Genomic DNA, 17,394 nt, shown 5'->3' on the forward strand with positions numbered 1-17,394 from the left:
GTTAGTTAGTCTGTTCTTCATTTAAATTCATGGTAGTGTGTTGGGGTTGTATGTAAATGGTCTAATCCTAATGATGCTTAGGATACTTATTTCTTTTTAATGCCAGATTAGAGTGAATGGTACAGTTATTTCCAGTCTGTTTCTGGAAAGAGTCATTTAGAGAAGTTTGTTGTGAAGTAACTTTGATCCGAAGTTCCGTAGATTTAGGCAAACTAGGATCCTGCCTAGAGGACATGTATTGGAAGATTAGTAAACCTCATTTGGAAGACCTTATGTTTTACTGGGATGTAAATTAGCCCTTTTCACATGAACTATTGAAAATGTCCAAGCCGGATTCTCTGGACATTTTTAGGAATTCATGTGAAGATGATTAGTGCTGCCCTTTCACACGTAGCAACCAGCCGGAGACGTGTTCTCATAGCTGGAAAACTTCTGCATGGTTCAGGCATGGGGCGATGTCTGAGCAGGCACGGCATGAATTCACTGAATTCTCCAGAATCTTACCAGCTCTATTCTCACATGGGCTCACTTGGACATTACCCAGAATGTGTACTGGGGGACTGGCAATATAAAGTCCGGTACAGCTTTTAGGGATAAATTTGTCAGCTCTCCAGGTAATGTTCGGAATAGTTCTGGATTACCGTTCATGTGTGAAAGGGGGTATTTTTGTCCTGTCTTTAGTGAGTTTGTTTGTGTGGCCTTGTTCCACATTTGTCCGATTGTTACCTGTTTAAATTTCTCAAAACATATTTCTTTAAGTTTGTTCGGGATGCAAAAAACGTTTGTACAATAATATTTTTCATTGTATAACACTTCAGTGGTTAATAGCATTAAGAACTGCTGCCGAAGGAAAATTTAAAAAATATATAACTTCATCTGTTGCTTCCACAGTACTCTTTAGATTGTGTTTTTTCCTTTATATAGACTAGGAAGACCCCCTTTTGATGGAACATTTTCTAATAATTGCCATCTTCCCCAGTCAAAATTGAAAAAGACCTCTTTTGAACTGCAGTTCAAGGTGTTTGTTGGAGAGCTAAAGGTTTTGTTAGTTGTTTATTATTCTAATTGTTTTAAAAGTGGGAATACATCAGATAAATATAACCCATTACTTGATATAACAGTTTTGTTGACTTTTTTCCCCCAGCGTGAATCTTAAAAAAATTACGAGATACTGGCCAGAACAAAGGGTTAAATATTGCTTATAATTATTTACCCATAAAATCCATGTTGGTTCATCCCTAACAGAAACACATGAAGTTGACATGTGCTGTGTTATTGTTTAGTAGGTCAGCGGGGTCTCCTGTGTGTAGAACCACCATATTGACATCTGCCTAAATTGGTGTGCCCTTTTGAATGGAGGTCTATAATTCCCACTCTTCCAGAGCAGGAATGCAGCAGTCTGTACAGGACTGAGAGCCCTCTGAACCATACACACACACATGCACTCGCAGTAGCATATTAACCCCCATGGAGAGCTCTCTCAGCCCACAGCAGGACCTTTTTCCCTTTTCTTACACACACGCACAAAAACACATACAGAGCGTAATAGACCTTTCTGAACTAATCTCAGTCAAGGCAACCTTAACCCACTTAAATCAACTCAGGCAGCTCAGCAGGTTGTGAACTTGTGTGTGTTTTGAGTGCAGTCGATGGTCTTTTTGCCACAAGCTGTTCCTGTGTGCGTGTTTGTGTCTTTTGTTGTGTGTGTCTTGTACATGTAGGTGTGAAAGGAAATTGGGTAGTGGTGCAGGTTAGTGCAGAAACTACACATTGTAAAGAAGGAGCTTTTTTAAAGCTATGCTATTCATCAAAATTCCTCCCACAATCTAGCTTTAAGACTTAAATTATCTCTCTGCGTTCTGGCACTCTGCAGTGTTGGCAAGTTTCTCTCAGAAATGAGACTGATTATTAACCTTGAGATATGACTACACCCGGGTGAGTAAAGGAAGAACAGGCTAGCGAATCTTGATTTCAGGGTTTGGAATAGTAGTGACGTCACAGAGAGATTGACAGAGTCGACGTAAGATTTAAGTGAACATGGAAATAGTGCAGTCACTATTAATGTACAAGCTTAAATCGTCCTGATCTGGCTCATAAACTCTCTTTATGAAAAACAGTGAAAAAACAAACCCAACGTGTGACCTGAACATATTAAAGCTAACAACTGTGGAAAATAATTGCTGAAATTTCAGCAATTGGCTTAAATAATTGCAATCAGGCTAAAAATCCTAGATGCTCATGCTTCCTTTTGTTAGAAACATAAGCACATACGCTCCAGACCACTACAAATGAGGCATTGTGTTATTGCCGGGAAACAAAACACCGTCATTCAGTTGCCTCAAAAGAAATTTCTGAATGACCAGATGGATAGAATGTCATAAACCAAGTTACAGAGTCTGTGGATATTAGAACTGAACAGGTGTGTTCGATGTGTTTTCATATAAGGAACTACAGAGTCCATGGTAGCCTGAAGTGAATGGGGTTATAGTGATATCAGTAGATGTTAGAAGTGACTTGAATCGTAGTGATGTCACACACTGAATTACAGTCAATGGAAGGTTATATGTGAACAGTGTCAGTGATTCACAAGTAAGGAGCAGGTGGAATTCTGTTTGTGTCCTACATTTGGGAGAAGTCTGGTAAAAGGAAAAGGTTACATATGTAATATATTTCACCGCTGAATATCTGCACATTTCTGCAGTAATTTGTTCACCTTGCATAGTGATGTAGAACATTCTCTAGTGCCTATGAACAGTGTACAAGAGTGAGAGATAGATGAAGGTTGATTGCAGTGTCACAAACCCCTGCAATGCAGGAAAGAGATGTATGTGCCATATTCAAACTGCAGTGCTGTCGCTGTCTTTGCTAAAGGGCTTGTGTGCTTTGTTTTGTTAGAGCTCTATAACGTCTTTGTTAGTTATATGATAGTGTGTGTGTGTGTGTGTGTGTATTCAGAATAATAGGAAGTCCTATGGGGTATAGCACATTATTAGTATCTGTTAGTGACAGAGAGTAATGAGGCTAGTTAATCTGGGTCATCTGGCAGGAGCACACAGATATTTGTAATGTGAGCTTAAGCAAATCTTTTTGTTCTTGAAATACACTTCCAACGTTTTTAAAGAGAGTTGGTGAAATTGTATTATTTGGGTAGTATTTGTTTTATGATTTTTCCCTGCGTTTTCCCAAGTTAATATCAACTGTTACTTTTGCACAATGATTAGACATGAAATACGTGCAATTTATTTAGTAACTGATATATTTATCACACTCCTTTTCACTGTACTGCCATCTTGAAATCACAGTTTAGGCTGAGGGGGGAAAATTCTTGAAATATTGAATAGTAAAAGCAGAATCAGTAGAAAGAAAATCTTAATTATTTTATAAAGATGTTATGTTATGATAAAAAAAAAATAGGTCTCAGTTTTAAAATTCATTATATAACATTACAAGAAGACAAAAATATATACAGATTAGCTATTTGGTTTTTATTTTAGATATTTGTTGATCCTGCTTTTGATGATCTGTAACAATGAGAAACATTTACTAGGCTAAATAAGTTCATGTATTTGGCAAGATTGGCTCCTTTCTTTGGAAAAGCACATAGTCTGATTTACCTGTGAATGTTATCTGCAGTTTGCCCTATTGTATTATTATCATTATGTTTGATTACCCTTGATTTTCTTCAGTCTGGGTTTCAGGATGGCAGTTGGGTGAAATGAGACTGTTTTGATGAAATCAAACCTATAGATTTAGTACTTCAGTAATTTCCTTTGTGTTTAATGAAGTGTAATTACCTATATATTTATCTTGCTGAAACTAAGTTTGGTCTTATAAAAATGCATGATGTTAACTTGCCAGGGTTGGTGCTGGTATGTTTGTCTTAACAAATTTAATATAATGAAGATGTGGGATGTGGTTGTGTATGTGTTTTGCATTTGTACATATAGCTGTGAGCAATATGTGTGTGTTCGTTTGCATGTACAGTGTGCCTGGCACTTTGTTTAATATTTCTGTAAGTGTATATGTTTGTGTGCATGCTGTGTTTTTGTGGAAGTAGTAATGTCCTGCCTGCTCCTCATCCAGCCAGAGAACCTGCTCCTGGCCAGCAAGTGTAAGAATGCCGCCGTGAAACTGGCTGATTTTGGTTTGGCCATCGAGGTGCAGGGAGATCAGCAGGCATGGTTTGGTATGTAACAGCAGTAGAACCACAGTAGTATCATGTTTTATACATTTCACATTTAAGAGTACTAGACTTACTAGTTTTTCATTCAGTTAATTGCTGCATGCCCTTCATCTTTCCCTGTTAGGACATTTAAAAAAAAAAAAAAAAAGTATTGTTGTTGTTTTTATGTAGGTTAAAAGAAAAACAGCTAAAACAAAGAGCACTCAGGCATTAATTCTCCCTCAAGACCTGTTTTATATTATAATTCTAATACTTTTCAGTCTTGTATATCAGGACAATTGCAGTATACAGTTTTGATCATCTTCCTTTCAATTGTATACAGAGCAATGTTCATATTGAAGTTTAGCACAGCTGGGTTCATCTCTTCATGATTTGTAAAATGTTTATTGTGCTTATGTGGTGAAAATAAAATTTGCCATATTTGCATGGCCCCTCCATTGTAGGCCTATATTATGTACCTATCCTATCCTGACTGCAGAGTAAGTGATTTGTGCTCAATTTTAATGGAATTGCTCATAAATGTTGAGTTCTAGTAACAATATACTTTTTAAGTAGCAGAGATTTGTAGTTTGTTTATAAAAATGTTGATCTTGCTCGGATAGTTATTTATAAAATTCATTATGCTGTAGATTGTGCCCCACCTTGTTTTCCCCAATTTCAGCTGTTTCCAGTCAAGGCCTTAAAGGAAAGGCTATATGCTACTATGAAAGCAATCTTTAACACACAACTCCTAGCTTTATTTATAAGAACCACTGTTTACGTAGTCCACAGAATATGTTTTATCACTTTGACTATGTATTCTAAACATTTATAATGGCAGAGTATTATTATAACTATGTTTCTGTTTTATGCAGGTTTTGCAGGGACACCAGGGTATCTGTCCCCTGAGGTTTTGAGGAAGGAGGCATATGGAAAACCTGTAGACATCTGGGCCTGTGGTAAATAAAGCACACACACATACACTCCTAAAAGAGCGACATACTCGTACAAACGCAAGAGAAAGTCAGTACTTTGTGTCTGTGTGTGTCAGGTGTGATTCTCTACATTCTGCTGGTTGGTTATCCTCCATTCTGGGATGAAGACCAGCACAAACTCTACCAGCAGATTAAAGCTGGAGCTTACGATGTGAGTTATAGTCCTTTTCCCTTTCTCTATCTCTTGAGCTCTTTCTTATGTGTCTTCTTTATTTCCCTCAATACTTTGCTTGTCATCTTTCCCCCCTCACATCTTAAGTTCCTTCCTTAACACATTAGTCAAATCCTCCCTCTGTCTTATACTTTTCTCTCCATCATTCTTTCTCCTCTATGCTCAAGTGTACATTTTCATTCTGTACTTATTCCTTCATGTCATTTTTCCCATAGACAGGCTGTGTCACTGTTTAGGGAGAGGATAAATATTTTATACCTAGTGGGAGGTAATCAGTATCCTACTCATACCTCACACATGGTTGACTTCCTCTAAAAGTCACTGATATATTCATAACTACCACAGAACGCAGTGGAGATGCAACATATCAAAACATAGTATGTATCTGATGTGAAGTAAAGGTCCCAAATGCTAGCTAAATAAGGGGATGAAATAGATTTGGAGATAACAGGAGCCTTACAGCAGATATGTTTAATATACAAGGGCATTCAATAAGTTGTATACTGATTCTGCAAGTTTTATAATGTTTCTAAGAAGCGACACTTTCTCTGGTTGTATAAAGAAAACAGCAGCTAATTTTGATCAATGGTATTGTTGAAGGCACTTTGAAATTGCACCATTCTGAGTAACACAAGCAACGAAATTTGAGCATCGTGCTGTGACTGACTGTGGATTCCCAGAAATTGTGATGTACTCTAAAGCCCTAGGGTTAATGTTCTATGAGGAACACACAATGTTTGTGCTGTTGTATCAGTGATGTTTGCTACTTCTCACTGATGCCAAGCTAGTGCCAAACATTCCTGAGGTCTGTTGAAAATTCATCGGTGGTGATCATTGTTGTGAGAGGAGCAGGCCGAGAGGCACATTGAAAAGTGCATTTAATTTTTAAGATACTATAGTTGCCATATGTTGAAATGTAAATGTCATCATGCAGTGTTTCTTTTTTACTGACTGTAGATGGAATCTATCCAGCCACATTTGGAACTGATGTAGTTGCAACAGGCCCAAAGCCAAGAGCAGTGAAACTGATGTCATTCTGGGTAGTACGCATAGGAGCATGAGGCATACCAGGCAACATCCCAGCATGATGCTGGGAAAGAGGCAACGCTTTACTATGTGGAGGTGAATAAGGGCATAATGAGTCTGGAGATGTGGTCTATGAACTGAATTGACCTTAAGCGTTCTGTAGGACAGCCTTTGTTGTCTTGGCAAAGCTCAAGTCAACTATTGTAGAGAGGGTTTCAGGCCTTGACCTGACCGCTAACAATAATAATTTTCAGGTGCCTGTTTCAGTAGCTAGCAGCAAAACTGCTGTTGAAAAAGCCTCAATAGTCCTGAGCCTTTCACCATTTCAGGCAGTATAACCTAATGCTGGAAGGTCTGCATCAAGGAGTTCCAGAATCCATCTCCATGACAGCAGATTTAAGCAGACTCTTTGATGTGACTTGTAGAAAAGCAAGGAGCAAAATTCTTTGGAACAGAAAATGTAAAAGCATCATCTGTGCCTCTGTACAGTGCCCAGACAGTGTAGGTTGAAATGGAAGATATTCTTCAGGAAAAACAACACATTGACCAGAGATGCCCTCTTGATCAAATAGTCAGATTCTGCTATGGTCGGTAGCTGTTTTAATGCAAACACAGTTGTCATTGGTAGAATCCAGTTGTAGTACCATGAGTAGGTTTTGATCGACGATCATGATGGGTCTGATCCAAGTCCATGGCAAGTGAGTTTACCTCATCCAGTGATAGGAACTCAGTAGTTCTGCTCTGAGAAAAAGATGAGGTAGACTAAGGTAGTAGGTGGCAGCTTAGTAATTCAAGCAATGTTGCTGCTCCCCTATCACAAGGGCAGAGGGATATTCTAAGGCTTAATCCTGTCTCCACATGAAGCCAAAACAACACAACTTCCAAGTCTTCCATGTGAGAAGAGTATCTGCACAAATGGCATTGTCACATCAGAGCATTGTTTAACTGCAGAGATATAAAATCACATCTTGAAAAAGCTATAGCTTAAAATATTTCTCTAAAGCTGACAAGGGGAGGTTATGTCCCATGAGGTTCAGCTGGGTATGTATGTTGTTTCCCAAATATATATCAGTTCAAATTTCATGTTCAAGCATTCATTGCCTGCCTCGCACTTTGGCCTGATAAATAATTTCAAGTACTCTGCTTCCTTTTATTCTTTCCTTACTTTCATTACCTTAAGACATTTTAACCTGCCATTCTGGAGAGACCCAGTCTCAGTAAGGTTTTGGCACCAAGGTCCACTACGCCCACACCTATGAGAAAATGGATACATGGGTCATAAAAACATGAATTGATTCACAATCTGACAGTTGACCTGCAAAAAAGAATGCTCATATTTAATTTGTTTTGAATATACCATTTCTATTTTATCATAAGAAATAAAGCTTTGGGATTATACAATTGGCAATTTGGGTAATGTACCTTTTTGGGTAGGTTTATAGGAAGCATATGGAAAGCTTGGGTAAGTTTAGGACTTAAACCCTGATGATAATATGGTCTGGTCAGTTTTGGGCAAAGTGATGTCAGAACTGGTTGTGCTTAATTTTGTACTTTTTTAATTCACGGAGCATTGGGTGTGCATTTGGTAATTCTTTGTTGTTTGTGGTAGTTTCCATCTCCAGAGTGGGACACAGTCACTCCAGAAGCCAAAAACCTCATCAACCAGATGTTGACCATTAACCCAGCTAAGAGAATTACTGCACAAGAGGCCCTCAAACACCCATGGGTCTGCGTAAGTACACATGGACAAAAGTGACACGTTATCTCTACTTTAATATATGTACTCCCACAAAAACTTCATACTCACAGTTATCTTAGAATTCTTTTTTTTTATTACTCCCTCCATAGCAACGCTCTACAGTGGCCTCCATGATGCACAGACAAGAGACAGTAGAGTGTCTGAAGAAGTTCAATGCCAGGAGGAAACTTAAGGTGCATGTCTCATATTAATCCCTTAATGTTTTGTCTGGCATTCTGGGTTTTTTTTTCTTTCTTTCTTTTTCCCCTTTATCCTTAGTTCCTCTGTTTCTTTGCAGGGAGCTATCCTGACTACAATGCTAGTGTCACGGAATTTTTCTGGTAAGTGTGTTAGACCATGTTAGCACAGTCTGCTTTATGTTAATCTTCCAGATCCCAGTGGGCTGTCCTGTTTTTTTTTTTGGCGATGTGTCAAGATCCCCAGTCTGTCTGTGTGTGTGTGTGTTATTATTTTTTATTTTTTTTATTAATCCTGACAGACGTATTTGATACACCATTGGACACAGTTTAAGGAGTTGTTGTTTACTTCTCTTGGTCCCTCCTTGTCCTTATGTGGTACTGTTGTGTGTCAGTTTTCAAGGAATATGTTTGTGTTTGACACTCATTCTGTGTGATGTTCTCTTGAGCTTTAGAAATGAACATCTGATATGACAGGTTTGCCACTTAGTTCAATGGGGATCATTTTGACATGGTCTCCCTAAGAAAAGCAGTTAGAGCCTCTTTTCATCTACGATCTTAGACTAATAAACAATTTTCTCCTCCTTGTGCTCTCTCTCTCTCTTTCTGTTTCCCTCTCTCTCACTTTGTGTGCGTTTGTGCCTTTGTATCAGTGGGTAGCAGGCAGACCACGGCTCCGGCCTCGGTCAGTGCCGCCGCTGCTGCTGTTGCTGCAGCAGCAGGCACCACGGCAGGGCTGGTGGAACAAGGTAGCAGAGCCCCCTGGGGGGCATTTTCTCCTCCCCCTGTCCTCTTTTTCACAAACTCTCCCCTTTTCTTTTATTCCACCCTGCTCCATCCTCTCCTTAACTTTCCCCTGTTTAACTTTTTTCCCTTATCTTGACTGTTTCTTTTTCCTCTATCTGTGTATTCACCCACCTCTGGTCTTAGTACTGCCCTCTTTAGTTACCTTTATCTGATATGATTTTCCATACTCCTATCCTTTCTTTTCCAGTGTATGTTGTTTGCGTTCTCAACCACATTTATCATTTCCCACACTGCATGGGGCTAAAAGCATGTGCCACTCACAATTACTCATCTTTACCTCCCTCTTCTTCCTGTGTCTCACTTCACCCCTTTGTTTGTCTTACGCTGCACTTTTCAGTTTCTCTCCCTTCATTTCAGCTTCACCTCCTCTGTTGTCCCATCCAGCAGCTCATTGGTGTCATTCTCTGTCAGCTGTAATTGTCAACGGAGTTATACTCCCCATCTTATTGAAGTACTGCTGAGCAACCATCTTTATTACATGTCTCGTCATCTCTCTTCATCAGTCTCCATTCCAAAATCATCTTTTTCATGTGTATCTTTGTTCCAGTTTCACCTGTCTGTCCAGTAACCATCATTCTTTTAATGTTTAGCCTTGTTCTCTCTTTTCTCTTTCCTGTCCCTCTGTATTTGTTTGAGATTGTGGAGTTCACCCTAAAAGTGGGAATGAAACAGGCTGCCTGCTGCTGTACAGAATGCTGCATGGGCGACTGGACTAACGCATGTTCACTAACCAGGGGTGGGTTAGGGGTGGGTTGATATATTGCAACTTGTGCATGTTTCTGGTGCACAGGCTACCTTGGAATATACCATTTTTTGGACCAACTTTAGACTGTGGTGTTGGTAGGTGTTACCACTGACACTGATATTTGTACATATGGTCAGGTTTGCCCCTGTCAAATTACATTTTTTTTTTATTGATGATTTGAATGAAAATAAGCAGATATCCTCTTCAGAGGACACAGGTCTGCAATTTTTAATTTACTGAATTCTCTATATTGGGGGAAGAAAACATACATATATTATGTTTGTGGTTAAGTGATGGTCCGTTTTGTTATCTTATGCTTTGTTTTCAAGCTGTGTAACCAAGAATATATGAATAGAAAATCTGCATTTTTAGAAATCTTTGTTCAATATAGAGTATGTTTTACCTTATTGCCACTTAGTAAATCAACAGAAAATGTAATCTGACCAGGAGTGGTCAAAAAAAATTGCACATGACTGAATGAGCCTTATTAGGATGCAAGGCCTGAGCATGTTTTAGTGTGAAAAGCCCCATTTGATCATTTGAAACATGTTCGAATATCCAATTAAAACGGAACCAGGCAGTTTGAAAAAGCAACTTCTCATTTGAGTGTAGTGGTGGCTGTTGCTTTCTGCAAAATGCTAAGCTTCGTATTTGATGCGGCCTACATACACCTGCAATCAAATATTTAAATGTGTGGCCATGGTAAACGGTGAAATCCTGTTAGACTGAGCACATTGAAGAGCCCTTGTTTGGAAATGCTGAGAGGAGAGCTGGTGCCCTCAGCTGGAGTGGTGGCTGTGGCTTGGTGTAAAGGCTGCGCTTCATATTTGATGCTTTCTCCACACGCCTGCAATCAAATATTCATGCCACGCTGCCTCTCTTGGTTAGCCTCTCTTCAGCCCTGCTCCCTAAGGCTCGACTGTAGCTTCAGCACAGATACCTCTCCATGGCCACGTGAAAACAAGAAAATGGAGTATGGAGAATCTCTAAAACACACTAGAGTTTGCATTTACTGATTTATTTTGAGAAGTAGGCCTACTCACAACAAAAGTGTTGGTGTGTGGGGTTGTTTGTTTGTTTTTTTATTTATTTATTTTGTGTGGTTCTCTTTTTCCATAGTTTATCATAACTGACTTAAACATGCTCCGCCAGTTTGGCACGCTTTATAAAAAAAAATATATATATATATATCTGTGAATCCCTTTGAAATGAATGGGAATTTGTTGTGGGCAACTCGGAAAGAAATTTTATAATGACTATTTATTTTGTGTGTGTGTGTGTAATAAGGCTAATGTTAGCATGACATGAATTTCACTGTTTTTTCTAATCTGCCTACGATTAGAAAATAAACTATGACAGCACTGTCAGCTCAGCACAGCATTTTAAACTAGAAACTCCAATTTTTTATAATTTCTTTAGAAGAAGAGTTGTTCCCTGCAGTTTCCCATTAGTAATTACTGATGTAGGTAGCTTCTTTCCATTTTCAGTTCATCTTGAGGACAGGACATGTCAGTTTTGACATCAATGTGTCCTTTAGAGCATTTAGAGCCAAGTCTTAAAGAGTAAGGCTCAGTTTGCTGATGATTTTTTATTTATTTATTTTTTTGTTAAATTATCTCTGCTGTCCTCCTTTTCTCTTGTTCTTGCCCTCTCTGCTTATGCCAAGGTAAGGATCTTACCCCTCTCTCTCCATAGAGCACAAGTTAAGATTTCACTTGAGGGATCACTGTTCGTTTCCTGTCTCTGGCCTCTCTGACCTGCCAAATTAAAGTTGGAAACTGCCCTTAGTAGATCTGCCTTTTCTTTTTCACAGATGGGACCATGATCCCACCTCCATACCAGATATAGACCTTTGTATGGCATTAAGCCACCAGTGCAGTAATTGCACTATGACTGTAACTGCACCATGTGCAGTAATTAAAGAAAAAAAAAAGAAAAAAAGGTGCGACTCCACTACCAAGTCTAGTCTCAGCATGGTCTGTGGTCATCATCACGTCTCTCGTTCTCTTTGGCTTATCATTGGGACCCTGTGGCTCAGTAGAATGAGGTGAAGACAATCTTCACCTTAACCTTAAAGTGGAAACCAAGTTTCTTAGACTTCATCTGAAGTCTGCTCTTCTGCTAGTGGATTGCTGCAGCAGATACCAACACAAGCTGGCTATGAGTGTACAGTGTGTAATTGTGTGATGTGTATGAGACTTGGTTTGAAACAGATTTGTAAACGCATGTATCTTCATTATACTGTCACAAGAAACTTTTTCTCTGCAAGGGAAATTAAAATAACTTTTGTTTAAAGGGAATAAATGTATAGTTTTATTATTATTTATTATTTTTATTTGCAAGTTCTAAAACACAGTTCTTGATGAAAGGCCTGTGTCAGTATTTTGACTTTTAATGCTTAATTGAGCTCATGAAATTATGGGGAATTAAACAAATGCGATGTGCGTATGTGGCAACTGGGTCTGGACCGAATGTTTAGCTATTCATCTGTGCGTTCCTTGGGTAGGTGTTCGGGGTTTATCTGGAGAGTCAGATATTGTGTTTTTTGTATACTTTTAATAAATGTCGGTTCTCAATGAAGGCAATGCTTCACTCCACCCATATATATTCAGTTCAAGACATTCAGCATCAAAGTTCTTGTAAGAATGAAGTCTAAAACAGTGCCCTGTCCCCCAAGTGGCAGTGTCTGCATGGGCTCGTGAGCGAGACTGTGCTTTGAGCCGCAGCGCAGCATAGCGATTGGGACTTTAAAGCATGCATCGGATGTAGATTTTCTAAATAACCCTGAAAGTGTCTTGACAAACATTGAATATTAGGTAAAATTTCCCCAAATTGGTACATAAATTTCCATAATACAGATGTCAATACTTGCATTGTTGGCTTCACAGTAACCTACTGATGCTGGGATTTGACATTTTTTCATTTGGGTAGATCATGTTTCTCTGAGGTTGTCAGCAAATAAATATAACAATATTTTATTAAAGGTTAAATGGAAGAATCGTGAGTTGTGTTAACATTCTTAAGCCAACCATTTGGTTTAAGATCTTAAACGAACCATTTGAAGTGATGCTTTTCACAGTTAGGTGAACTGGGAAATTAGCTGATGTTATTTTTACATTTGTATTATCTTATATTAGCAGTCTTTCTGATCAATTCAAGCATAACATTATGGCCACCTCCTTGTTTCTGCACTCACTGTCTATAGCACATTGTAGTTCTAAAATTACAGACTGTTGCTCTCTCTACTTTGTCTGTCCCCTTGTTCTTCAGTGGTCAGGACCCCCACATGACTGCTACATGCAGGTATAAGAGCTGAGAGAAGGGATTAGAAGCAAGGAGGTGGTCATAATATTATGGCTGATCAATGTTTATTCTTATTACATGAGTTGTTTTTTCCATGGCTTTAAATATAAAAACTTTTGCCAGAGAAACAAGTGGTTTTCTTGTGACAGTGATGGGTTTTTCATCTGTTATATATCATTGCTGACACAAATATGTAGTTAAAATGTTGTTGTGTTTTTGTAAACCCGGTTTTGTAACCCCCCCCCCCCTATTATTCTATTTGAATAATATCTTCTCTAGAGTTTAGGTTTCTCTCATATTTAAGCGCAGGCATCTTAAGCTGTTAAGCTAATACTTCTGGAAGGCACTTAGCTGATAGCTGATGGTTCCTATACACAAGTAGGGTGATTGAACTGATCAGAAGCTGAGTAGCTGAGTCCTGACACTGTGACATCTCTTGGATAAGTCACTGCATTAGAACCCAAAGCCATGATGCTGTTGTTGAGGACTGTTTATAATATTTTCTTGGACAGAATGCTCGGATAATTGTTCTGTGCTGAGATTTAATAATACTGGGTGTTTGCTGAACATGTTTCCTTCCATTGTCCTTTTGCAGCAGCTAAGAGTTTGCTGAACAAGAAAGCTGACGTAAAGGTAAGACAGTCTCTCAAACATTTCCTTTTAGTACAGCTGCTCTATGGCATTTTTAAAAATTCTTTTATTTCTTGCTGTTTCTGTCTTTGTTTCTCTGCCTGTGTCTGTGCTGTTGCTCTTGCTGTCAGTGTAAAATGACCAAATGCATGTCCCACATTTAGGCTTAGTGATTATTGCACTTTTTTCTTTGATTGGATATTTCAGTATCACATAGATGTAATGATGTACTGTGTTTGGTTGATAAACTGAAAGCATGGGATTTTTCAGCATTTGTATATCCATCATATGAGAAGTGTTTACTTTCCAGCTTTCTGATCTTTCCTGCTTTTAAGGAATCAGAAAACAACAATGAACCAAACCACTTATGTCACACTTAACCGGCTTCTCCTCACATTAATACTCCACCACTTTGTCACTTCACTGATATTTATTCCCAACAACAAGTATTACAATGCTCCTTTCGGGTCAAGTTATAAATAGTGTTAATGGAGTGTATTTGCATAATAAGGAACTTGGATAGAAAGGGTACAAACAAATATTTGTTGTTCCCTACCATTCAAGTTGACAGGTAGTGATAAGGGAAAAATGAGGGTGCAGTAATATAAGGTGTTACCAAAGGGGCAAAACAAGCTTCATCCGGTTTGCTAGAAAGCGATACCCCCCTGAAAGATGAGAAGAAACGGATTGGAAGATTTATTTCCGTCTGCTTGTGTGTGTGTGTGTGGGAGGTGTCGGGGAGAAGAAAATCAAAAGGAGGGGGCTGTGATGTCACAGAGAAAGCTTTGGAATCTTCTGTGAGAGTCAAATCCAGTGTACAGAACGATGGCTCTCACATTCAGTAAAGTCAGGAAAATGGCAAAACTGATGTGTGAAGATAGCCTTGGTATTATTTTTAAGCTTTCTTTACTCACTGACACACTCACACATTCCCTCTCTAGCTCTCTCTCTCTCATTATATATTTGTAATAATAATGTCCTTAAAATAACATGCAGTCAAAAACAGGCGTTAAGTAGATGTTTGTTTTGATTATATATTGAGATGATCATTTTCTTGAATAAGGAACAGGAAAGCCAAAACGGGCAATCCAATGACTTATTTATATATATATATATATATATATATATATATATATATATAAAAAGATAAAATGTAGCTCCTGACAACCATGAAAACTTTGATCTTTGTGTGAGTGGAGAAAATTAAGCTGCACTTTTGCTTTGAATCTGGAAAAGTCTGCTGTTGTTTCTGTCCTCCATTCCACTGTGAGAAGTGCCCACGGAACTCCATGCTGTGATAAATGCTAAAGATAAAAAGAAGATAAATACAAGAACATTTACAGATGTAAAAAACTGCTGTCATTCTCAGAACAGTGGACTGACCCCCGAGACCAGAGCAGAACATCACTGAATCTGTTTTTCATTTTTTGGAATTGTGCAGCCAGGTTCTACTATTAGAAATTAAATAAATGGAGGTTGGTCTCTGACTTTTGCACAGTATGGCAATAACTCTTGCCATAATTATAATCATGACATCATGTATTTGAAAGATTTTTTTACATTCAAATTTTAAACATTTCAAAAACATTGTTTTCTAAAAAAAAAAAAAAAGAACAATTTATCAATCTGAGTTTAATAATCATTTGATCACAGTAAGGTTTACACTGGTATTACTTCAGAATCAGGGAATTTCCATTGTGAATATGTACAACAAGCACAAACAAATGCACATGCACCCAAAGAGTTGCCAATAAGTGACCTCTCATAATAACAATTCCTTGTGGCTATTGACCTTTTCTCCCCCTCCATGACTAACACCAATTATACTAGTGCACCTTGCTCTTACACACACTTTGTGTGTGAGACAGCACCAGCAGAGAGAAGAGCTGGTTGAGTTGGGAATGTGACTCTAGTTCCAGGAATAGCCACAAGCCTGAACCCTGGAAACTCTGAGACAGAAATAGCATCACTGTGCTCCTCTCATCGCCTAGCAACAGGCTCCCCCACGTCCTCCATCAGCCATTTTAAACGATGGCTCTTTTTTCCTCTTACTTTGTAACTCCCTCTCTTTCTCTCTTTCCTTCCCTCTGTCACTTGTCCTCCTTAAAACAGAGCAGAAAAATGCCCTGTTTACAGCTTCCTTCCACCCCACAAATATCTTCTTCTTACTACTTTGGAACAGACTGAACTTATTCACTTTTTATTGACATGAACATATTGTCAGCAGTTACCAAACACTGCTATGAAACCTGAGTGTATTTTAATTCAGGTACTAAAGATCTTTCTCATCACACAGTAAATTATTCACAATGATTTATTAAGCACTGGTGCTTTGCAATATAACAGTGAGTCATGCTCAAGTGATGTCCCCTGACCTATAAATTTTTTAATTTTTTCCCCCCTTCAGAAATAAAATATTTTTAATTTGCTGTTCTCTTACCTTGAAAAGCTTGAGGATTCTTTACAGTCTGCAGAAGCATGACTACCCAGCAGTAACACTGATACCATTTGAAGAATTCTGGTGTCTGTTACACAATCTGTGAAATTGTCTGTGTTGTATATTTGATAACTTCTAATGAGTAGTTTCACTGCATAAATAATCTAACACCAGATATGTTCTTGCTGATTGACTACATTACAAAACTGTAAATGAGCTTTTTGCAGAATTGTTGTGTGTTTTAATAGGATGTTACACTTCAGATTTGATACTGCTAGCTGCTCTAGATTTCTGGCCACAAGTGCATTTGATGATTCACTTCACACTTTCCTGCTACAGCATGCTAACTTTTACCCTCTTTGGACCATGCACAATATTCCACTCTCACCCTCTAGACAAGCACCACCCATTTACTGCTGTTCCTTCACTTTCTTCCATCTTTCTGACCCTATATCCTCTGCTAGACTGCTTTTCACCTTTAACACCTGAAGGATGTCTGACCAGAATGTTCTACTCTGAACATATTCCTGGTGTATAACTCTCTTCCTCTTTTACCCTTCCACCAGGTTCTTTCGCTTCCATACAAACTTTGTAGTCAAATTCACAAATGGTAATGCAGTGTGTAGCAAAAACAGTAACACTGCTATTTAATTGAAGCTTGCACTTAAACGAACACACTGATATGAACCACAATGGCTAGTGGGTTAGTTTGGAATAAAATGTCGGAAATTTAAAAGCCTTTTACTGATTTGGTCTTAAAAGTGACTACTGTCCTTTCCCAATGCTGACTGATTTTTAATCCTAGACAGTATTAGTCTTTAATTTTTAATTCTGTCATATTTTGGTTGTGGTTGATTTCAGTCCTGGTCTTGTGAAGTCCTGACTGATTTTGAACCTGAGCGATTTTGCTTCTGAATACTTTCTATTTGGAACATATTCAATTCTGGATGATTGGGATTGTGCCCTCCTATTTTTCTTCAATCTAAACGTGTCTAGTGGGCATGTTCGTCAGACATATTAGTCGGTCATCGTCTCGTTGGAAGTTGCCTTTTACAACTAGTGCCTTTTTCTTTACACTTAATGGGATGATTCAACACTTTTGCTTTTTCTCCCTCTCTCCATTCTTCCAGAAGAGGAAGTCAAGCTCCACCGTTCAGTACATGGTGAGATCACCACTCCATT

General features: G+C 38.5%; 1 protein-coding gene across 14 annotated transcripts in view; it reads left to right on the forward strand.

Moving 5' to 3' along the window:
- LOC136678044 (calcium/calmodulin-dependent protein kinase type II subunit beta-like) overlaps positions 1 to 17,394 on the forward strand; it is a 73,265-nt gene that overhangs the window by 35,436 nt on the left and 20,435 nt on the right. For 6 of the 14 annotated variants that reach the window (XM_066655823.1, XM_066655833.1, XM_066655822.1 and 3 more), the window contains exons 7-13: positions 4,084 to 4,186; positions 5,038 to 5,121; positions 5,214 to 5,308; positions 7,965 to 8,087; positions 8,204 to 8,287; positions 8,392 to 8,434; positions 13,741 to 13,778. In XM_066655823.1, the coding sequence (XP_066511920.1) occupies positions 4,084 to 4,186; positions 5,038 to 5,121; positions 5,214 to 5,308; positions 7,965 to 8,087; positions 8,204 to 8,287; positions 8,392 to 8,434; positions 13,741 to 13,778 (570 nt within the window). Of the gene's footprint in view, positions 1 to 4,083; positions 4,187 to 5,037; positions 5,122 to 5,213; positions 5,309 to 7,964; positions 8,088 to 8,203; positions 8,288 to 8,391; positions 8,435 to 8,943; positions 9,040 to 13,740; positions 13,779 to 17,342; positions 17,376 to 17,394 lie in introns of all 14 variants that reach the window. The other 8 variants (XM_066655832.1, XM_066655820.1, XM_066655824.1 and 5 more) reach the window with 4 other exon arrangements.

Source organism: Hoplias malabaricus, chromosome Y, assembly GCF_029633855.1.
Source record: "Hoplias malabaricus isolate fHopMal1 chromosome Y, fHopMal1.hap1, whole genome shotgun sequence".
NCBI classification, from domain to species: Eukaryota; Metazoa; Chordata; class Actinopteri; order Characiformes; family Erythrinidae; genus Hoplias; species Hoplias malabaricus.